This window comes from Rhodamnia argentea, chromosome 6, assembly GCF_020921035.1.
Source record: "Rhodamnia argentea isolate NSW1041297 chromosome 6, ASM2092103v1, whole genome shotgun sequence".
NCBI lineage: Eukaryota > Viridiplantae > Streptophyta > Magnoliopsida > Myrtales > Myrtaceae > Rhodamnia > Rhodamnia argentea.
Window position 1 is genome coordinate 2,252,545 of NC_063155.1, and position 23,643 is coordinate 2,276,187.

The window sequence follows — 23,643 nt, forward strand, 5'->3', positions numbered from 1 at the left end:
CGAGTTCCCTCCCAAGGTCTCGAAATTCATCCAAGGATTATTGAATGAGCAAGTTTTTTTGGCAAATGCCTACCGGTACGATACGAGCAATCTGTTTCGTTCCTTGATTAATCGTTTGGAGAACCCGGGTAAGTTTTCGAACCCCTTTTCAAATTAACAACTCTTCTGATGATAGTTGTTATGATTCAATTCGTGCAATATGCCTCTTTTGTACTTATCGATTCCATTCGATGGTACTCCTATCAAATATTATTCAATTCGGGCAATATGCCCCTTTTGTACTTATCGATTCCATTCGGTGGTACTCCTCTCAAATATTGTTCAAATCGGGCAATATGCCTCTTACGTCGAGTCGTGAAGACATATGCACTTGCGATCTTGACATCTTATCAAATCATAACGACGTAGCTCTTATGATTTCGATCTCGAATCACGAAGACGTATGCACTGGTGATCTTGACCTTTAGTCGGCTCATAATGACATAGCTCTTATGATTTTCGGCTCCTTTATCAAATCATGAAGACATAAGCACCCATGGTTTTGATCCAAACCAAATCATAATGACGTAGCTCTTATGATTTTGTTTCCCCTTTGTCGAATCGTGAAGACATATGCACCGGCGATTTCAACATTTAATCAACTCACAACGACGTAGCTCTTGTGAACTTGATTTCACTTCTTTCGACTCACAACGACGTAGCTCTTGTGATCTCAAACGACACACATATCTTGCGCTGTCTTGCATTAGGGAGAAGTCTCGATAACGAGATAGGCCAAATACCTTAAAATCCTTGCATCTCGCAAAAAGAAGCTTGGAAATTAAGAGAACCATTAGCTTACGAGAAATTTGGTAAAACAGGTATTCTTGTATGCGATCCATGTGCGAGTTTCTCTAACATGAAAAATGAGAAGTTTTGACACATGTTATTTACTGGTCTTGCATATCATGCATCACTTCATTACATAAAAAATGGGATTAAAACTCCCGCCAAAAAGTTCATCCATAATTTGTACTTGTCAAAATTTAGGATTCAATTTTGTCTTTGAGCGGAACCTCTACGAGCCTCCACTCAAAGAGGGGCACTGTTGACGCCTAAATTTTGACTAATCTATTTTTTGCATAAAAATTATAAAAAATCATCTCATATATTTATTTTTAGCGTACATTGCATTGGCATATAATTGGGCAAGCGTAACACTTAATTTAGCATGCGTCTAGACTAGGCACGGGATGGAAAAATATACCGAGAAGATTTGAAACTTCGGGACTGTATTGCAAATACTTAAAACTTCGTGGACCAGTATTGCAAATACTTGAAACTTCGGGGATCGCATTGCAAATACCAAGAGAAGATGAAGAAGGGAAGATGATGAAGGGAAGATGATGAAGGGAAGGTGATGAAGAGAAGATAAAGAAGAGAAGATAATGAAAGGAAGATGGTGAAGGGAAGATGAAGAAGAGAAGATGAATATGAAGAAGGGAAGATGAAAATGGAAGGTGAAGAAATGAAGATGAAGAAGAAAAGATGAAAGTGGAAGGTGAAGAAGTGAAGATGAAGAATGAAGGATGGAGAACTTTGCCTATAAAAGAGAGCTCTTGAGAAGAGTTTTAGGAGGAGAGTGAAAGAGAATTGAGAGAGTTTTAGAGTGGAAGAGTATTGAGAGAATTTGTGAGAGAAATTCTTTAGAGAGGAAAAAAGAGAGTTCTTGAGAAAAATCGTAAGAGAAAATTTGAGAGTGAAGAAAAGAGTTTTAGTCGAGCATCATCTTCGACGAGTCCCGGCACGTACTTCGCCTCTCGCCATCCAACAACGCCACTACTTGCCTTTTTTCGACGATAGCCACGTTCTTCCAATTCCGAGATCTTGAAGGAAGCCATAACGTGTACGTGAGTAAGATTTTGTGTAATAGAAGGTAACCCTTTCCATCTCGATCTACAAAAATGTAATCGTTTGGTGTGAACATTTGTTTGTTTATTTTAGACATGTCACGTGTCCCAAAATTTAGTATTATTACCTGTTAATTTATTTTTGTAAATACTCGTGATTGGCTGCGTTTTCTTTCTTTCTAAATCACCCATGGTGTATATCGTACAAAGTTCAATGTTTTACATCCCCATAAAAAAGAAGAAAAAATCAAAAAATTGCATCTTTGAATTTCAAGTAAAATCCATCAAAATTGCCAAATCAAATATTTTTCATGAAAATGGTACCGAAAGGGCGTTAGAGTAATCTAGCGTAACCAAATCCCCGAATTCAAAATCTCTGGTTCGCGGAAATAAGATAGTCTTCTCCCGCTATTTTATTTAGGTTTCTAATCAACCTACCGAAAATGATTAGTGGCGACTCCAAATTCAAAACACATTGCATGTTAATTATTTGAACCTTAAGTTGCGATTTGGTATGGACTTGGGAGAGTCCGAGTTAGGTTAGTTAATTAATTAACCTGATAATCCATTAGCCTGGAATTTAACTTGTTTATTTTTTAGGTCGCGACACAACCGTATATATACCTTCCATTTGGCGACTTCTGTCTTCCCAGCCCTTGGCCTTCCGTGTCTTCTAACTGAAACTCTCCCTCTAGATTTTATGCTTGTTGAAGTTCATGATGAGTTCAGGCAAAGATCTAAGTTGGGTTTGCTAAGTTTCTTGCATTGGTGAAAGGTCGAACTTGTGGGGAGGTGACTTGAATCACTGGCTCAGCTCCTGTTGGTCCGAGGCTTCTTACAAGCTTGAAGCTTTTTTTGAGAGTCTCTGTAAACCTTCTTGCTTTTCTTTCTTCTGGGTAGCTGAAGGAGAAGCTGAGGAAGGCTCACGGCCGGTTTCTTTCAGTTCTTGTGCATGTAAGTCATACTCATTTTCGAATTAAAGCAAAAAGTTGGCTCCAAAAAGCAAAACAAAAAAAAAAAAAAGTAAGATGCTATGAGAGAAATAGCCAAGCCAAATTCACATTGTTCTGTCTCTTGTTGTCCTAAATTTGGAAATACTGACGTTTTTCCACTGTAATTTCACCATTTTCCCCATGTTTTGGGGAATCCTGATTTTCTACTGTCTACTGTTATTTCTCGTTTTTTTTCATCAGCTGGAGTATAAGAAGTGAAAACCATCGTTTTCCTTTCTTACCTCATAAAAATCTGTGGTTTCTGCCCCCCCTCCTTTCTTTTTCCCCCAGCACATAAGGTTTTGGTGGGCAGAACTTGGAAGTGCAAGTGTACATGAGTTGGCCGTTTTGTTCCGCTCACAAAGATTCAAGATTTGAATTGAACCTGAGATTTTCATTTCCTTATTCAGTTCTAAATTCTAAGAGTTCGTGTGGCAATGGAGACAAGCTTCCTGTTGGCTAAACTCAACATGTTGATGACCTCTGATCATTCCTCGGTTGTGTCCATGAACCTCTTTGTGGCACTTCTTTGTGCCTGTATTGTGGTAGGCCACTTGTTGGAGGAGTACAGGTGGATGAATGAATCCATCACAGCCCTTGCCATTGTAAGTTCAATAGCCAGACTTTTTAGGAAAATTCATATCTTGATTTGATTGTCTGAGTGATTATTGGGATATAACATGCAGGGTCTGTGCACTGGAGGTGTAATTTTGCTTACTACTGAAGGAAAGAGCTCTCGTCTTTTGGTTTTCAGCGAAGATCTTTTCTTCATCTATCTTCTTCCGCCTATTATATTCAATGCCGGGTGAGTCGAGAAAAAATTTTCGCTCCATCTTTGTTTGTTTCCTGTGCCATATTTGATCGTGCAAGAGGTTGGAGTTTTCTGTATCTTCTTTTGCTAAATTATTGGATGGAGTTTACTTCATCCACGATGTATTGTTCTTTATTCTCTCCCCAGGTTCCAAGTAAAAAAGAAGCAATTTTTTCGCAACTTCATGACAATCATGCTCTTCGGTGCGATTGGTACTCTAATATCCTTCGGTATCATATCACTAGGTATATGTCTGCAATCTGTTCTCATCTAAAGGAACAATAATCATTGCAATCAGATTGTTCCACTTGAAGTAAAATGATATACTCTATTGAAGAAACTTGGTGCAGCTCTGCACCTTCATCCGTTTTCATATATAGTTCTGACTGACTTACAGTTTCATGGCCTCTAATTCAATTTAGGTGCCGTACACATCTTTCAGAAAATGAAAATCGGTCCACTTGAAATGGGAGATTATCTGGGTAAATACATTTCATTTAAGTTATTTTTCCCATTGTCTTGGGACTCAATATTTAAGTGCCTTATTGTGTACTTGAACTTACACTCCCTTGGTGGATGCAGCGATTGGAGCGATACTTTCCGCGACAGATTCTGTCTGCACCTTGCAGGTACTGAGGTCGTACCAAGCTGCAGTCCAATTTCCCCACCACCTGGTCAGAACGATGAAATGATTTAACCGATGTTTGATTACTGGGTGCAGGTGCTTAATCAGGACGAGACGCCTCTACTATACAGTCTGGTCTTTGGTGAAGGTGTCGTGAATGATGCCACATCAGTTGTCCTGTTCAATGCTATTAAGAGCTTCGACCTTACCCACATCAACTCCAGGATCGCTCTGGAGTTCATGGGCAACTTCTTATACTTGTTTATCTCAAGCACGATGCTTGGAGTTTTGGTGAGACTCCCTCCTCCTCTCTCCCAGCTTAAGATGTTGTTCTTGATCTGTTTTTGACATGTTTGGTTTGTGTTCCTGCAGGCGGGGCTGCTCTGTGCTTACATTGTTAAAAAACTCTACTTTGGCAGGTTGACAAATTGATCCTTAGCACCGATGTCTGGTTTAATTGTCTATAAAATGAATTACCAGTTAACAATATCTGTTCGGTGCTTGCTTTTATTTTGGGTACTTTCTTTTGTGTGCTCTTATAGCTTCTAACATTACAATTGCAGGCACTCTACAGATCGCGAGGTTGCACTGATGATACTCATGGCATACTTGTCATATATGTTGGCTGAAGTAAGATAATCTTTAGTACTTGCATAGTCATAGAACTATTCTTTGCTAATAATTCATTCTTTGCCTATTTGCGGATTTGTCGTGTTAAGAGTATATTGTTTTGGCAGTTGTTTTACTTAAGCGCCATCCTCACTGTGTTCTTCTGTGGAATTGTCATGTCGCACTATACATGGCATAATGTGACAGAGAGTTCAAGAGTGACCACTAAGTATGTCGAATCTGCCCACTTTCGATCCTTCCTTGAACATAATTCCTGGTATTCTCACGCCGCTAATGTTCAATCTACCTGCCAATGATTGCAGGCATGTTTTTGCCACTTTGTCGTTTGTTGCCGAGATCCTCATCTTCCTTTATGTTGGAATGGATGCGTTAGATATCGAGAAGTGGGGAGTTGTCAGAAATAGGTAATAATAAGTCTGTTACATTCTGCCTTCGCTAAGCGATGTTGAATAGGGGGAATCACATTTCCATTTTTCTAACGTTTCGTTCTTCTTCTTCGTTCATTCAGTCCTGGAAAATCGATCAAGGTCAGCTCGATATTGTTGGGACTCGTTCTGATAGGAAGAGCGGCCTTCGTTTTTCCCCTATCATTCTTATCCAACTTGACTAGGAAGTCTAAGTACGAGAAGATCGATTTAAAGCAGCAGGTTGGGGATCAGAGTGTTCTTGCAGATTTTCCTGCATATGAGGTAGTCAGCATGATTGAGTTTCCTAATTTAACTCTGATATGTTCAGGTCACAATTTGGTGGGCAGGGCTTATGCGTGGCGCTGTCTCCATGGCACTCGCTTATACCCAGGTAAAATGATGGGATACTGCGCTTTTTTGGAAGGCTTTCAACACGCGATACCGTGAGATTCTTTCTATTCCAGCAATAAGATGAATGTGGTCACCCGAGATGCCTATTTGAAGAGGTTTTATTATGTTTCCTCATCTAGATCTGACACATATGCTTGCTCTGAAGTTCATTTTAATTGTGTGCAGTTTACTCGGTCCGATGCAAAGTTGCGGGGAAATGCGTTTATGATCACGAGTACCATCACGGTCGTTCTGTTTAGCACTGTGGTAAGATGGTGTTGAATGTGCCTAGTCTAATTGGTGGCTTAAGATGTAGCTTGTGCCTCAAGATGTCATTCGTCAATACAGGTGTTTGGACTGTTGACAAAGCCTCTAGTGAGAATCTTGCTTCCTTCGACCAAATACTTTGCCAGCACGACATCTTCCGAGCCATCAAGTCCCAAATCCTTCACTCAGCCTCTGCTCAGCAATGGACAGGACTTGGAGTCTCACCAGAATGGCAAAAGCATACTCCGACCGAGCAGTTTGCGCAAGCTCCTGAGCACGCCTACTCACACGGTGCACCATTACTGGCGAAGATTCGACGATGCCTTCATGAGGCCTGTGTTTGGCGGGCGAGGTTTTGTGCCTTTCATTCCATGCTCGCCCACCGATCAAGACGATCATCAGTGGCTCTAAAAAAAGCCGAAGGCAAGATCAAGAACTAATGATTTTGTAAATAGGACAAATTGATACACAGGTTTTTTCCAGTGTGAAGTTTTGACGACTTTGACAAGATTGATGTCGCATACAGAGAGCAGCAGCATTTTATTCGATGCAGCTACTTTGCATTTTTGTGATAGAGAGATCTGATTTCTTCCCCTTGTTTTTCTTTCTTGGGGTTTCTTTGTTTGTCTTGGGAATGTATTAAGAGAGTGCTGGCTTTTGTAATCTCCTCCTCACTGGATGATATCTGTATGTCTGCAGTTCATTGCTTCACCAACTGTGTCTCATTTCCTTTCCAACAGCGAGCTTTTGAAGCTGTCAGTGTCTGTGTGCATTCACATCCGCCGGCCCAGCGTCGCCTTTAGGCATCATTGTAGATGTGCCCTGCGCCATTAAATCGAGTTCTATCATTTTGGGGGGCATATTGCAACTGTCCATCACCCTGACATCTTTCTATCTTATTGATTGTCCGAAGATAAAGTCTCTACTAAATCAGTATCGTCATCTTCCATCCCTCCGGATGCTAAAGATTAGGAGGTGCAAAAAAATCAAATGCTTCCCCAAAGGAGGTTTGCCTCTGAATTTGCAGGAGCTTGCAATTTCAGGGTACGAGAATCTGAAGCAGCCGATGAGGGAATGGTGCTTACGCATGCTCACATCCCTCGAGCATCTGGAAATTGATGGCAGCATCAGAGGCGACGGAGAGAAGGCACGGATTCCTTCGGAGGACAAGGATGCGTGGAGTCTTCTGTTTCCTTCCTTTCTAACCTGAAGACGAAAATGAGGAACGTGGAAAGACTATAGTGTTTTTAGAACCATCTCTCTCCTCTCAAACAGATACGGTTTGCAGATTGCCCGAAGTTGAAATACTTGGCAGAGGATGGCCTCCGGCCTCCCTCTCTCCCTCCCTTCAAGTATTGGAGACAAATTGGAAGCAAGATTCTGGAAGATCGATGCTTAAAACTCACTAGCGACTATTTGCCCCTCATCCAAGAAATCCCTTTCATCCTCATTGGGTATCTTCGGATGCAATGAACTGAGATCGATCACAGCCAACCCGCCGTTCACTACTTTTTCTAGGATTCGGTAAGTTGCCAGTTGAAGGCATAAATTTCCTTTCCGTGTTCCGATGAAGATGTTTACATGCTCTGGAGTTTATGGGCAATTTCTTATACTCGTTTGTCTCGTGCACACTGCTCGGAGTTCTGGTGAGACTCCCTCCTCCTTCCGTCCCGTCTTAAGATGCTGTTCTTGACCTGTTTTTGACATGTTTGGTTTTCATTCCTGCAGGCGGGGCCGCTCGGTGCTTACATTACAAAGAAACTCTGCTTTGGCTGGTCGACAAATCAATCCATAGCACCGATGTCTGTCTTCACCGTGGATCAACTGAAACTACCAGGAAACAATATCTGTTCAGTGCTCACATTTTATTTTGGGTCCTTTCGTTGTTGTGCTCTTGTAGTTTCCGATGTCGCAATTAGAGGTGCTCTACAGATTGCGAGGTTGCGGTGATGATACTCGTAGTAGACCTGTCATATATGTTGGCTGAAGTGACATAATCCTTAGTACTTGTATGCGCTTTGAAGCATTGTTCACCGATAATTCTTTCTTCACCTCCTTTCATGCTCGTCGTATTAAGAGTGGATTGTCTTGGCAGGCTTTTCACTTGAGCGCCATTGTCACGTTGTTGTTCCGTGGAATTGTCGTGTCGCCCTACACACCGGTTCGTAAACTGGCTGAGGAGCAGAACATGTGCGCTGCACGTGTCAGCGCATGGGCCTCACATGCCGAGACTTGAGGTGGCGCGTGAGGGAGCGTGCAGCATCCAATCGGCGAGTTCCAGGTATCAGCATACTCGTATGCTTATGCTCTACAATATGATATATTTATTTTACACGTTCGATGCATTTATTGATAACAAATACCTATGGAATCCCAAATACGTGTATTATTTGGGGTATTTTTCGTGTATTTCTCTGTATCTCTATATGGTTTCGTGAAATACAGGTGCAAACTCACATGTAAGTATCACATATAGATACGTGGAGCATAATTTATCAATTACATGTATATAGTTTGATATATATTGTTGATTGTATTAATGTAAATTAGCACGGCATGTAATTTTGTGGATAATTGCCCCTAATTTCTGAAATTACATTCATAAGGTCAATGTGAAATATAAAGTTTATATCTCAATTTCAGAAAAATTCAATTGGGTTGTGACCACCAAAGTGGCACACTTGGTTGAGTTTAATAAATAACGATTTATACAGTATTTGGCTGTCTCCTGTTTTAATGCGTAGTTATACTCCCAAAGAAGGTAATTGTGTATTGTTGCATGGAGGGTTGAATGTATAGTATATGGTTGAGAATTGATTAGTCCAAGTGTTTTCATACACACAAAGGTGGTGATTAACGAAAATTAAAATAAATTCTCATGGTCATTGTAATGTAGAGAGTATACAACCGCATATCATGTTTTCTGCTCAAAGTTGATTATATGATGATATATGTAACTCTTAAGGTAAATTTTCACATTATGCTAGTTATAAATATTCATTGTTTTTAGTCACTATTTTTCTGAACGGCAACTTTGTTAAAATTGAGGTTCATATTAGTTCAAATTTTAAGAACTAAATGATGATTTTCTGTTTAGAATGAACTAGCAAATATTAAAGATGTTGCTCTTATTATGTATAAACCCGCAAGCCTCACTTTCATTAGTGAGGAATCCTGAATAATACTATTTGTTGTTTGGGAAAAAGAGCAATATGATTTGCTTATTGTCTATGAAGCGATCCATTAAGGAACACTTGAAAAGTATTTTTGCTAGTTGGCTGCAATGTTAAATAAAATGATGAAAGCCTTGGAGGCTTTGAACTATGTATCGTCTAATGCTGAAAGTGGTACTCATCTGCAATGACTCTTTAAACATCAGGCGTGATGGTTCTTATAAGATTATAGATTACATCTTAAAGATGGTAGAATTGCATATTAAAAGGTTTAGAAATCATACTCATAAAGGAACTCATAAAATCACCGGTTATTCTCAAGATTTAGGTCCATGAAAATTCTCCTTTAAGAAGGATGGTGATCGCTTTTTCTTTTGTAAGAAGAACGGTAATATAAAGAAAGACTGCAATAAATGCAAAGACCTAGTTGTCTAAGCATGAGTCTAAAGTAATGATTCATTGGCATTGGTTTGTGAATCTAATCTATCAAAAACCCTATATTATTTGTGTTGGCTAGATAGTGGTGTAACAAATCATGTTGCGTTTGTCATAATGGGATTCATAAATTGAAAAATACCAAATCAGGATAAATCAAGCTCACTGTAGAAACAACTATAAAGCGACGACGTTGAATTCATGAGAATGTCATTCTGAGTTTCGATTTTAATTTGACATTAAGAAACATATTTTATGTACTTTCCTTAAAGACAGAATCTTATTTCCGTATCAAGTTTGGACATGTGTGGTTACTCTTTTGAGATTTCAAATAATGCAATTTATATTTCTTTTAATTCAAATAAAGTTGGGTATTGCATTATGTCTAACGGATTGTACAGATTATGTTTATCTCCCAACGAATTATACGTCGCTTATACGGCTAAAAAAAAAAGGTTGTTTCCAAAAGACCTCCGCCTAAGGTACAGTCATATATATTATGGAATAAACGTCTTGGTCACATCTCCGAGGAAAGAGTGGAGAGACTAATAAAGGTAGACATTCTACCCACTCTTAAAAGTGATCTAGACACATGCGTAGACTACTATAGAGGTAAGATGACTAAAATAAAGAAGAAAAATGCAGTCTATTGTTCTCACTTGTTAGATATCATCCATACAGATATAAGTGGACCTTATATGGCAATATTATGTAGAAATTTTTAATTCATCACATTTATAGATGATTATTCCCGATATGGTTATATGTACTTGATTAAGGAAAAGTCTAAATCTCTTGACAAGTTCAAGATTTTCCGGACTAAAGTCGAGAAACAGCTGGGAAAAATTATAAAAGTTGTTAGAGTCGATCGCGGTGGTGAGTATTATGGTCGACATGGCGATGTTGGATAGCTTAAAAGGTCATTCGCCAAGTACTTAGAGGATTGTAGGATTGTGGCTCAGTTTACTATGTCTGGTAGTCTTGAACAGAAAGATGTGGCCAAAAGGCGCAATCACACCCTTATGGATATGAAGAAGAGTATGATTTATAAAACCAACTTATATGTTTTTCCGTGGGGTGAAACTTTGAAAGTGGCTCTTTACATTGTGAATTGCATTTCTACCAAAGCTGTTCCATTGACTTTCTTTAAGTCATGGACTGGACGTTAATCTAGTTTAAATCATATTAAGGTTTAAGATGTTCTTGCAGAATGAAGTTACATAATCTAACATTAGATAAGTTGGACTCCGTAACCAATTAGGTTTACTTCGTACCCGACCCGCATCATTTAAAGAGGTATTGATTATATGATCCCAATGGAAGAACAAGAATTGTAGAATTATAGATAGCCAAATTGTTGGAGCATGACATGGCCCAATAAGGGTGGCTGCTTACAGACTATTAAGGATAACAATATGGTATGGACTATTGTGTCGTTTTCTCTCGCCTATACAGGTGATCATGGAGCCTCCTAAGCACGATATGATTTTGCTAGGGTTCGGGATCCTATTATTAAGACGGTTTCTGATGAAGTCCATCAAACTCCACAAGTGAATGATAAAGTTGAAGTAACTCCACTAAATAGATCTATCGAGCAGAGACGATCGCTATACTACCACACTGTATAGCCTATCTGGGAAAGCATGACTACAATATTGGCTATACGATTGTTTTAGTAATTTATACAAATGCTATTTCTTGTCCTCAATCAAAATAGTGGTTTGGGTGCATTAATATACGAGATATAGATTATGAAACTTAAGGTGTTTGAAAGCTTGTTGATATCCCTCAAGGTCACAAGCCCATCTGTTGCAATTTGGTGTATAAAAACAAAAAAGAAGAGCTCCAAATGAAAAATATAGAAGTTTAAAGTCAAATTAGTGGCCAATTTTTTCACTCATAGAGAAGAAGTAGGCTTAAAACAATCTTTTCCTTCAGTCTCTCCTAAAGAATTTTTCCAAAGTGATTATGGCATTAATAACTCAATATGATAAGGAGCTTTATCATATGGATATTAAAACTTCTTTTCTGAATGGAGACCTTAAAATGAAAGTTAATATAATTTAAACTTGAAGGTTTTACAATAGATGATTCAGGTAAGCTCGTGTGTAGAGAAAAAAGAATCTCATACAAATACCACGGAATAAGGTTTGATCATATTCATAGGAATTCTAGACTGAAAAGTTTGTTGATGGGTTCAAATAAGCTTTTAGACAATGATACTTGAAGTTTCACAGTGTAGTTACTTTATTTGGTTCTGTTAAGAACAAAGTAAATTTGTGTATATACTATAAGATCAATGGGAGGAAATTTATTTTCCTTGTATTTTATGTAGACAATATCTTGTTTGAGGGAAGTTTTCTTGAATTACTGCATAAGGTGAAGCGGATGTTGTCAAAATATTTTGATATGATTGACCTTGGTAACGAGTATTTTGTCCTAGGCATTGAGATCCATATGGATCATTCTTAAAAGTCTCATCAACAATATTAGACCAATTCTGAAATGACAAGGATATATCAGTTAGCTACCTCAAAAAAATTTACTTTTAGTAAAAAAAAAAAAAACGGAAATAACACCTTCCAAGTCTTTTCACACTTTTTCTTGTTGTAATTGTAACCTTTGATGGTCCGATTTTTAATTTGCTAGCACTCCAGAGTTTCTACGCATTCCAAACTATGGACTACGTAAAACATACACTCAAATGAAGACTGCTTCGCCGGAATTGACTTCTATTGAAAGTCATTCTTTGGTTTTAAAAATAAGAGACGTCCTGTGATAATTCCGGAAAAGATATATCCCAGGCATATAAGAAAAATACTATTTTATTCCAAACAAATTAGATAGTTCTACACCGCTTCAATTAGAGTTCGCCACCCCGACCTCTATGAGATCTACTTTGTATTGAAGCCCATCTTTCGGATCTTCCACCTTGAACTTTATGAATGGAAGTTTATTTCAACAAAAAAAAAAAAAAACATTACATAGTTCACAAATTTCGTCGGAATTTAATCGACGACAAAGCTCGTAAGGATAGAGATGTGAGGTTGGAATTTAATTGACGATCTAACAGTGAGAGCTACAGAAAAAAAAATACACTTTGGCATTTAATCGAGGATGCAAGTTTGAAAAAAACAAGTAAATGGCAGGAAAATAAGGATAACTAAGAAAATAATTTGCTGATTTGTGCTGGGGGTCTCCAGTTGATTAGAACTTGGTATGTATAGGCCTTCTATTGTAACCGTATAGGAGCAGTTGTAATGGGAAAATTACGTAAAAAGTTCCTCCTAGAAGAAAGGTCACTTGAGTTTTGAGTGCCCTCTAAATTTATTTCAATTGTGTCAAGTTAGTCCTAAACCTTTTCTTTTTTTAATTCAACCATAAATTTATTATTTTTTTGTGTCAATTCAGTCCTAAACCTTTTATATTTGTGCCAATTCAGTCCTTCTAGACAATGTTAGCCATAATTTGATGACATAAATGTCTTCCGTCCACCAATCGTTCACGTGGATTGCCGACACCGACGTAAATTTTTTTATTTTTAATTGTCTTTTGATTTTTTTTTTTTTTTAGTTTTTCTAGGAGGCTGTTGGGGGAGGGCATGCGAGCCCTCACCGAGTGCTGTTTAGGGTCAAGGCCCTCGCCCAATGGCCAGCGGCCATTAACCATAAAGCATAAAAGAAAAGAAAGATAGAAAAAACAAAAAGTAAATAAATAAATAAATTCCACATCGGCGTCAGCAATGTTAAGTAAGATGGTTGGCGTTCATACCATCAATTTTCGATCAAAATTAATAGAAATGACTGAATTGATATAAATGCAAAAATTTAAAAATTAATTGACAAAAAAAGATTTATTATTAAATTGTCACAATTAAAATAAATTGATGACTTTTTTGATAATTTTTTTCAATTATAACTGTACTGTACTTCCGCATCTCCGAAAATACTGGTCCCATTTTCCCACGTTGTCGATTGTTTTCTTCAAAGGGCCTACACGTGCGTGACACCCTCCTTATTTTGAATCTCCTTAGTCAGCACGCTCATCGACCAACTCTGGTCTAACAAGGCCAATCATTTTCCATTACTTGTCTATATGTGCCCACATCTTCCCCCAAAGTCATCGACAACATATAATATCGACTAATCTTATCGATGGGGTCAGCTAAATTTCGGTATAAATACATGCCTCTTATAAAAAGATGGGATATGTTCATCGGGAATCATAAAATTTGTCAAGAAAATACAATCGATTCCTAAAATTTATCAAATTAGTGCAATCGAAGTCTTCCATTGACACTGTTAATTTATCCGACAGAAAACGTTGATGTTGCATTTTTAAATTAATTTTTTTTTCATATGTAGCATTTTTTGAAATTTTATTTCCAAATAATTTTTAGATTAATTAAAAATTGAGAGGAAGCTAATATTTAATTTAAAAAGCTAAACTGAAAAACAAAAGAAAGAGCAAGGCGGGGCAAGGCCTTGCTAGTGAGACTCGATCGCGTCCACACATCACCGGAGGGGCCGGCGGAGGTTGTCAATCGTGGGCGAGGGTGCCCGACCCCGAGTGAGACTTCGTCGGTCCCCTCGCCCGGGCCGGCCCCTCTATTGGCCCCTCCGGTAATAAGCGGCGGTGGCCGAGCCTCCTTGTAGAGGCCTGCCTTGCTGCTCATTTTTTTTTTCTATTTTTTTTAGTTTTAGCTTTTTAAATTTAAATATCAACATTTTCTTGGTATTCAAATTTAATTGAAATAAAATTTGAAAAAGAAAATAAATAAAAGCCACGTGGAAGAAAGAAATTAATTTTAAAATGCTACGTCAACATTTTTCGTTAAATAAATTGACGGTATTAACAAAGTACTTAAAGGCCTTCCTAAGAGGGTCCCGTGTTGTGCATTGTCATACGTTGAGCCAAAGCCTGGTTTTAATAGTTTTGAAGGCCAGCTCTCCAAATTTGAAGTTTCGCACAAATTTGAAAAGTTTTGGAATTCAATTATAATTTTTATAAGTTTTAAGACTTGATTGTACTTTCGTGATAAGTTTTAAGACTTATAGTGAACATATCTCTAAAAAATAAATTTTGGTCCATTTGTTTCAAGAAAAATGAGCGCTTTGAAAAATATTTTCTAAAAAGTGATCTCTTATGTCGCTTAAAAAAATGAAAAAATAATTTTTTTTATTACCTATAAAAATAGTAAGGTATATATTATTATCGATGATAAAAATATTTTTTATTTATTAATTTATCAAATGATATAACTAATTACTTTTATTCAAATCGTTTATTTTCCGTAAAATAAGTGCCCCATTAATTCTTTCAACCATTCCGTAAGGCATGGCTAGCTTCGAGTACAAATCGTATCGGTATCTCCGACGCTTTGTACCTCGTGTACCGGCAGCGAGAATTCCGACGGCTTGCTTCCATTCGTCTTGTTGTAATGAGGCGACACGTTACCCTGATCAGCTCGCTCTTTTCCGAAGAAATGTCGAATCAGCCAAGTTTCAATTTCCATGTCCATCTTAAACCCTAGACCTCAGGACTTCGTCTTCAACCTTCGGGTCGCCCGAATGGCACCCAAGTCTTCCGACTTCACAGCTGCAACTTACATTGCTCGCTTCGACCAGCTACGAAAGGGCGAACATGGTGAAAATTGTTGCCTCGGCATCCTGAACGACATTGGCGGGGATGGCTCTCATCTTGTCTCGGGGCCTTGCTTCAGACAATCCTCCCAGATTCCGACAGTGTTCGATCGTTGTTTCCCTCGCTCGTACGAAGAATCCCTGCCTTTCCAACTTCCCTCTGTTTTGGATGTCTGGACCGCCGAGTCGCAGCGGTTCAGGGGATTCCCCTCCTTCGACCCCGAGTTCTACCGATGGTACCTGAGAATGGCGACTCAAGATCGAATCTTTTCTCTCTGGAAGAAGGCCGGCATCGACAGGGCGCTTCAGTTTAGCTGCTTTGACTGGAATCTGAACTTGGGCCTCTTGGGTTCTGTGATCTGCTTCTGGTCTCCGTCGACGAACTGCTTCTTCTTTCCCTGGGGACCGATGTCGATTACCCTTCTGGATGTACACGTCATAGCTGGTTTCGTGCCCACTGGCGTGGCGGTGAAGGACATTGGCTCCCCCAGATACCTCAAGTCCGTCAATGATAATGTCCTTGCTTACGGGAGCTTCATGAACAGTTTCCGTCGACCAACTGGACAAGTCGACGATGAAGAGCATGCTGCTTTCCTGCTTTATTGGCTCTCCAAGCATGTCTTTTTCCACCCAATACTTCGGGTTTCTAAGGATCTCCTCGGCATCGCGTCGAGCTTGGCAGAAGGCCTATCGATCGCGTTAGGCCCGCTCATTCTTGCTGCATTGTACCGAGGTATCACGCACGCCTCTTTGGCTATGCGCGGAAAAGAATCCGGTACCTTCTCTGGCTCCTTTTGGCTTCTTCAGGCTTGGATTGTCCTCTACTTTCCGTTCCTATTCTCGAATCGGAATCATGACTTGCCCACGTGTAATGACTTGAGTCCACAGCCCCACGTCCCCGAGTTCATAGGATGTCAATTACTTAGTCGTCTCCCCTTACCGACTCCAGAGGGCACTTCCCCTTTGACGTATTTTCTTCGAATTCTCTTCGACTTTGATCGAGACAAGTTCGACTTTTGTCCGGTTAAGTCCGAAAGCTTCTCTTATCTCTATCAGTTTCCTTCTCGGGAAGAATTCGATGATTTCTGGGTTAAGGTGCTTACTCCAGTTGATCTTCCCTTGAGATTGTCCAAAAAGGGAAGGTTCTACCATGGGTTTGAAATATATTCCCCGCATTATTGTGCTAGACAGTTTGGACTGGCCCAAGGCTTACCCATGCCAATCTATTATTCCCTGGAGTTCCCTTTCAGTCAGAAGAACAAGTATAAATGGACTGAAATGGGGCCTTTCAGCTGCTGCTCTGAGATTACTAGAATTATGCACGCCCGATTTTCTGTCAATGAATTCAGTCCTGATCCGAAATCCACTCCTGACTACAATCAGTGGTGGGGACTTTATTACCATAGGTATTTTAGAAACGCCGGATCTGCTCTCAAAAGGATAAAACCGTTTGCTTCTCGTATAAAAGGGAAATCGGTTGGACAAGGAGAGCGAGATGAACCATACAGGCAGCAATCTGTTGAACCTGAACCGTTGAAGATTGAGGAAAAGGAAGGATCATTGGACAGCCCGCCAATGTTGACTGCTCAAGTTCAATCTGCTTGGACACGCTCTCAGAAGAAGAAAAGTAGGGCCAGGAAAGGAAAAGGTAACCACTCTGCTCTATGCTTCCACCGATCTATGTTCCTTGTTTCACTTACCTTGCCTTCATATTACAGCGGTTTCCCAACCAACCACTCCTTTGCGGACCGGAAAGAAACGGTCGACTGGGATCGAAATTACAAAGGCAGAAGAGATGGAAGAAGTTCCTCTTTCTAGGAAAAGAAGAAGGGTGGTATTTACCTCGACTAGCACTGTTGACGATGTCGAAGAGATTGAAAATACTGCCACTGGTGCCAGTTCAAATTCCTCTTTCAGTGCTGACGAAGTTACCAGGGCTACTACGGGTCCTGAGGGCACAATTGTTCGTCCTGACGAGTCGCCTGAAGCCAGAGCTGTGCCTCTCATTCCCAAGACAGAATGCAGTCTTAGCTCTTCTTCCGTCGAGGGTGCATCACTAGTCTCCGTTCCGTCTTCTTTGGCTGGACATGGTGAGTTCCATGTATCTCAATGAAGTCTTGTTAATTGATTCACGGATCAACTGCCATTTAACATCATCAGTATTGGTTTGTGTTGGTTTGACAGATCCCCAACCGACAATCACATCTGCCACGGTTGAGATGAACAATCAAAACCAGCTGGAAGGGTTTACCGATGCTCTTGGTCCTGCTTTGTCGATCCGCTCTCTCTCTGTTCCTCTGCTGCTTCCAGCACCTCCATCTAGTCAAACCGATGAAAATTTCGTCAGTTCTAGCATCAGGGGCAGGCTCATTCTTGAAGAACTCTCTAAGGTTCGTCACCTTGAAGCTACCGGTTGTGACACCTTGGCATCCGTCTCTTCATCTGCACCTATCCAAGCGATTAAGCGCAAATGGGCTGAATTTTTTGAGCTGTCTGTAGGAGGCTATTCATTGCTTGCAGCTAATCCCATCACTGCTGATAGGGTTAAAATTTTGCTAGAAGAGCTATACAATGATGACATCCAATTCTCGAAGACTCCCCAGTTCAAGGAACGTTGCAAAATCTTCTCAGAGCAATTCCTTGGTGGTATGAAGACTTATCGGTACGACAAGGAAAAGATCACCGCCCTGATGGCCTTAGAAGAGAAATGCCTAGAGTCTTTTGCTTCCATTATGGAACTTGAACAGTCATTGCGGGGCAATGTAAAAACCTTGCAGACTCTGATCGATGAACAAGTTAATCTTGATACTGAGGAAGCTAAGCTAGAGAAACGTCTGGCAGATGTTCGTCATCGTCGCGGACTTGTGTCTAACGAAATATCCCAAGTAAACAGGACCTTGGAACGTGACCGTGATACGCTCAAGATGCTAACTCCTAGAAAGTCTCAGCTGGCCAAGGAATTAGCTGATCATCGGTATGCAAAGAGTCAGCTGGTGGTCCACAATGGTTGCTTAGATGTGGACATGTCTAGCTTCCACAAGGAAGCGATGGACTTTGTGAATAGTTTGTAATTTCAATATTTGCCATCCCAATGGAAAGTCCTTTGCTCACTTCTGTTCGTCAATGTTTTGCCTTGGTGCCAACTGCCAATAGAATACTAAACTATGAGAAGCGCTTATCGGCACACAAACTTCTTTGTCGATTATCCGCCTGAGCATGACTAATTTCTCTTGACCATGTGACGTGATCGACATGGTTTTTTGAGCTCTCCGAACATTTACCACCTCAGTTTCCGATTGGACCAGTGACGGTTACATTTGCTAGATATCTGGACTTTTACCGGTCTTAGTCCCTACGGGGAGCATGCTGACTCCGACATAAATAACATTTTCAGACTTCAGATGCTCTTCACCTTTTTTTTTAGATGGACCAAAAGAAAAGGAGAACATGTTGAGGTGAGCCAAAATCACTTCGTTGGCCTAGTATCCAGATTGTTTCTTCAACAATCAACTGTCAACGCATGTAAATTTTCTATGCACGATCTTCTGAATGATCTAGCTGTAATATGTGAGTTATTTTTTGACTAGGTCAAAACAAGTGGTAGGACCCACTGGTAAAATAAAAATAAAAAAATAAGAGAGCAGATGGTTTCTCCAAAAAAGAGGCATCGGGAGTCTTCCATCGTATAAAGAGAAGAAAGAAAGAAAACAGAAAGGGGAAAGGGAGAGAAAGAAGAGAAGGAAAAAAAAAAAGGAGAAAGGAGAAAAGGGAAAAAGAGAAATAGAAACCAGTCACGTGCGCGCGCCACCCTCCACGAGCGCCTTGCTGAAGTCGTTTCCCTACGTGTCGCAGCATGTGGTAAGCGCTCGCCCTCTCTTCCCTCTCTATTGAAGTGATTTTCTGGATTTAGGGCAAAATTCGGATCTTGAGGGAAACTGAGTTGCTATGTCCTATATCATGGGCGATTGGCCACGTTTTTACTTGGGAATGAAACTTTAGGATGTTATGAAGCCGTAGGATTCGACGGATCATGATTTCGTGTTACGGTTTGCCCGGACCGAGCAATTCAATTCTGGTGTGCAGACTTACTGCGCGAACAGTGAACTTTGAGGGCTATTTTCTTTAGTTTCTGGTTGTCGGTTGAGGTTGACCCTGTTGAGACTTTTGTAGTACGTTAAATAATCTTCGTTTTGACTATAATATTGCATCAATCGGACTTCGTTTGATCGAGTTGAGGAAGGTTTTGCAATTAGGGCTGGAAAATCCGAGTTTTGGAGAATTTGATGTCGTAGGGCCTGATTTTGGTGTTGGTTAGCCATGGTTATTGTACGAAATAAACTTAAGGATGTTATGGAGCTAATGCTTTTGACGGTTTGTGAATTGGATTTACGGTTTGTCCAAACGAAATTTCTGAAGTTCGGCGTGTGGGCTGTCTAAGTGTACGACCTGTAGTTCTTTGGCCCCTAGGTGTCCGATTGTCGACGTTTATACGTCATTTAGTCAAGTTTTTCGCATGCATAGTATTTTACAAGCTTTTAATGTTATTTTTCAACTAATTTTTAGGATTTCAAGCTTTGCGGTTCAATGACTACTTTAGGTTGGTTTGCGACTTTTTAAGGTGAGTTGTACTCTCTCTTCTAAGAATTTATAAAACTCATGCTTTAAAGATGAGCATGTGTACTTTGGTGTGATTTTCTTGACAAGGCGAAGTAAGGTGACGTTTAGAGCATTATTTTTGCATAAACGGGATCAAGCTATTACTACCATTTAATTGTTTGATATGGCTTGTTGACGATTATCTTGCTGAAATATTGTTTGAGAAATATGTTTCTGAGAAAGGCTATGTATTCGGTTTTTAGCCTTTTTTTTTTGTGAAACTGGATCATTGTGGTGCCAATAGAATACTAAACTGTGAGAAGCGCTTATCGGCACACAAACTTCTTTGTCGATTATCCACCTGAGCATGACTAATTTTTCTAAACCATGTGATGTGATCGACATGGTATTTTGAGCTCTCCGAACATTTACCACCTCAGTTTCCGATTGGACCAGCAACGGTTACATTTGCTAGATATCTGGACTTTTACCGGTCTTAGTCCCTACGGGGAGCATGCCGACTCTGACATAAATAACATTGTCAAACCTCAGATGCTCTTCACCTTTTTTTTTTAGATGGCCCAAAAGAAAAGGAGCACATCTTGAGGTGAGCCAAAATCACTTCGTTGACCTCGTATCCAGATTGTTTCTTCAACAATCAACTGTCAACGCATCTAAATTTTCTATGCACGATCTTCTGAGTGATCTAGCAAAGTTAATTGCGGGTGGGACAGGGAGTGTCTCGCTTGGCTTGATAAGCTGTCCGTGACTTCTTCCACTTTCCCGCTCAGATCAATCGAAGTCTTCAGTTTCTGTGTCTCCGCCAGCCTCGACAAAACCACACGGAGAGCTAGTGCTTCGATCATGAGGGCTGAATAGGCGTGGGTCTTCATAGCAAAGCCATCGGTGACAACACTGTCGGAGTCCCTATGGATTCCGGCCACGGATTCCTCTGTTGGAGTTGGCGAATACTTCGGGGACCCTTGTTTCTTATACGGGGTACGCCCACGTGAGCTTAGGGAAACCGAAGTATTACCCAACGACATATGACCCCTACGCGCGGGATGCGGGGTCGGGGGCAGCGCCTCCGACACGGGTGTCCCGCTGCCCGGTCAGCGGGCGGGGGTTCGGGGGCAGCGCCTCCCGACGGGGGTTCCGCTGCCCGGTCGGCGGACGGCTGCCCCGCTTGCCGGTGAGCCGGCGGGGGTTCGGGGGCAGCGCCCCCGAAACCTCTACGGGTTTGGGCTTTTATTTAAGCTGGCCCGTATGGTTGGGATTAAGAGATTTAGGTTTTCTAGCCCGTTTTTGGGCATATATATTTTGCTCGGTTTTATTATTGTAATATGCGAATTGGGCTGTAAACCGAAAAATATAGTGAAAATCTCTTTGCGGGACGTAGCCCTAATCTTGGGGTGAACCTGGGTAATCTCGTGCGTCTTTCAATTTTTCTCGATTCTCCGTGTGATCATCTGATTCGGTTCCGATAAATCCCTTCATCCTCAAGTGAGTCGCCGGACCATGAGCCATCCCCGTTGATCAACTCTCCCTTCTCAGATGGAACCCATTGCTCAGGTAGCTCGGTTTCCTCTTTTTTTCGATTTCTTGCTTCTGGGTTCCATCTTTTGAAGAGTTTATTCTCTGTAATTGCTCCGTCTATGATCTCGATTGAACTCGGTGGTTGGCCTTGGAAAATCAGGCTGTTTCGCTCTTTCCAGAATAAACCAAAGGGTCCCCGTGGGAAGCTCCTTCGACGGCGGGGTCACTATCTTCGGTGAGAATATTCAGTGTCCACTTGATTGAACAACGCAAAATCTAGGCGTTAAAGGCAAAGCCAGTCAAATTTCTGGCCATGCACATTAGGCTTGATAATTGAACTGTTTGGTGGAAAGAAATTGGAAGGTATTCTGATGTGAGAGTTGAAGAGGGAAAAATATTGCAAAAGTCTTAAACATGTTACATTTGTACCAATATAGTCTTAAACATTTTAATTGAGCTAATTTAGTTTTAAACATTTTGCATTTGTGACAATTGAGTTCATTCAATGAATTTTGATTGGAAATCGTTAACGTTGACGCAGTTCGTCCTATATGACATGGCCGGTGCTGATGTAAACATATTAAATGATTTTTTAAATTGAATTTTTATTTTTTTTATTTCATTTTGGTCGGCAAGGGCCAGCTAGCCCTCGCCCGTCGTAAGCGAGAGACTTCGCGACTAGAATGAAATGAAAAAGAAAAGAACAAAAAGAAAATAATAATTAAAAATTCAATCTTTTAAAAAAATTTTAAAATGTTATGCCCAGTTAGCGTCGCCCGTACCACGTAAGGCGGCTGGGGTCCACATCGGTGATTTTCGGCCAAATTTGATTGGATTGACTCAATTGGCACAAATGCAAGAGATTTAGGACTGAATTGATCAAATTAAAAAATTTAGAATTGAATTTGCATGGGTATAATAGGTTTAGGACTTCTTTTTAGTACTTTTTCTGAATTGAAGCTGATCAACATAGTTAGACATTGGAAAAATCAACATCCCAAATTACTTTTAATTAGGATATAACTTGATCATATTTAATAATTTCATCATTGTACGACAGATTGACACTCAATTCGAGGCTCGACTAGTCTATTTTATCATCTACCCTACCAAATGGATGATGAAGGTACAATTTTGAAGTCGCTCCAAACTTAAAGATCGAAAGCTCTATTAACATGTTAGATGAATGCGCTGTCTAACGATCAAGTACCCTAAATTTGTCAATACTCCTAAACTCCCCCATACGTGTGAGAACGTATTTCATGAGACAGACATGTCGCATTGAAAAGAGAATTCTTTAGTTCAAACATAAATTAAGATGGAATGGATATAACACGTGTGATTGGTCGATTATGCCACGCCGGTCGAGTGACAAGTAGATGTAACTTTTTCGTGCATATATATGCCCGTGATTTGGTCCAAGACTAAACCTTGAAAGACTAACTGAAAATGGAAGATGAATAAGGGATGTGAAAGATTAGAATACATAGTCTCTTACCCAGCTCAGTACAATGTAGAATTTTATGAAATCAATGTCAAATTTATTTGAAAACTTAAAATTGTTGGACAAAAGCACGTTTCGATGTTTCCAGTGCAAATAGGGAAATTATCAGAAATTCATAAACTTATTATACGAATGTAAATTCATTTATAAACTTTTAATTTGATCAATGTAGTCTTGTAGTCCTAAACTTATTGACGAGCTTTCAATTTAGTTTATCCAGCCAATTTATGTTGGAAATTACTGACGTGGCGGTTCAGCTAGCGCCGATCGTTCTACATGGCAAGACCAGCATTTGACGTGAAGAAAATGAAACAAGATAATGTCATTTTGCAATTTTTTTTTTATGAATTTTGTTTTATTTTTAAATTTTCCACACAACTGTTCATCTTCCTTATGTCTTCGTCAAAGTTCACCACCGAGGCCGGCGGGAATCACTAGCCCCTTGGGAGGGCCTGCACGCCCTCGCTTGCCGGCCAATTCTTCGTGGGCCTACCACTTGAGTGGTCGGGCTCACATGGATTGGCCTGGTATGAACTAAGAAATCACGGCATGCCATTCTACAATATACCTATTTGAAGGTAACCTTCTTCTGGTTGGAATTGTTCGCTCAGGCCGAGCTGCACCATCAACAACCAAACCAAGGTGAGAAGTTCTCCCCCTCTGCTAAGTTGCTTAGCATGCATGAACGGTTGGCAATGAATCGCAGCGTATGCCAGCAACTCCACCCAAACTTCACAAATGATTTT

The 23,643-nt window shown here is 40.2% G+C and overlaps 2 protein-coding genes across 4 annotated transcripts; both read left to right on the forward strand.

The window, feature by feature from the left end:
• Nucleotides 1-2,578: 2,578 nt before the first annotated feature.
• Nucleotides 2,579-16,909, forward strand: LOC115748456 (sodium/hydrogen exchanger 2-like). Of its 2 annotated transcripts, none has more exons than XM_030684944.2 (16): nucleotides 2,579-2,843; nucleotides 3,173-3,486; nucleotides 3,568-3,686; nucleotides 3,840-3,937; nucleotides 4,115-4,174; nucleotides 4,275-4,321; nucleotides 4,414-4,608; nucleotides 4,690-4,736; nucleotides 4,881-4,947; nucleotides 5,055-5,155; nucleotides 5,250-5,351; nucleotides 5,456-5,594; nucleotides 5,683-5,745; nucleotides 5,931-6,011; nucleotides 6,093-6,709; nucleotides 16,899-16,909. In XM_030684944.2, the coding sequence occupies exons 2-15, from the start codon at nucleotides 3,319-3,321 to the stop codon at nucleotides 6,420-6,422; spliced, it is 1,617 nt and encodes a 538-aa protein (XP_030540804.1). In that variant the 5' UTR covers nucleotides 2,579-2,843; nucleotides 3,173-3,318; the 3' UTR covers nucleotides 6,423-6,709; nucleotides 16,899-16,909. The 2 variants fall into 2 exon arrangements, with proteins under 2 accessions (XP_030540804.1, XP_030540803.1); XM_030684943.2 differs by having other exon boundaries at nucleotides 3,292-3,486.
• Nucleotides 15,135-18,352, forward strand: LOC115748489. 2 transcript variants are annotated; one of them, XM_048280150.1, is made up of 5 exons: nucleotides 15,135-16,753; nucleotides 16,826-16,909; nucleotides 16,980-17,351; nucleotides 17,446-17,651; nucleotides 17,804-17,919. In XM_048280150.1, exons 1-5 carry the CDS (start codon nucleotides 15,190-15,192, stop codon nucleotides 17,807-17,809), a joined length of 2,232 nt encoding a protein of 743 aa, XP_048136107.1. In that variant the 5' UTR covers nucleotides 15,135-15,189; the 3' UTR covers nucleotides 17,810-17,919. The 2 variants fall into 2 exon arrangements, with proteins under 2 accessions (XP_048136107.1, XP_048136106.1); XM_048280149.1 differs by having other exon boundaries at nucleotides 17,446-18,352.
• Nucleotides 18,353-23,643: the final 5,291 nt, after the last annotated feature.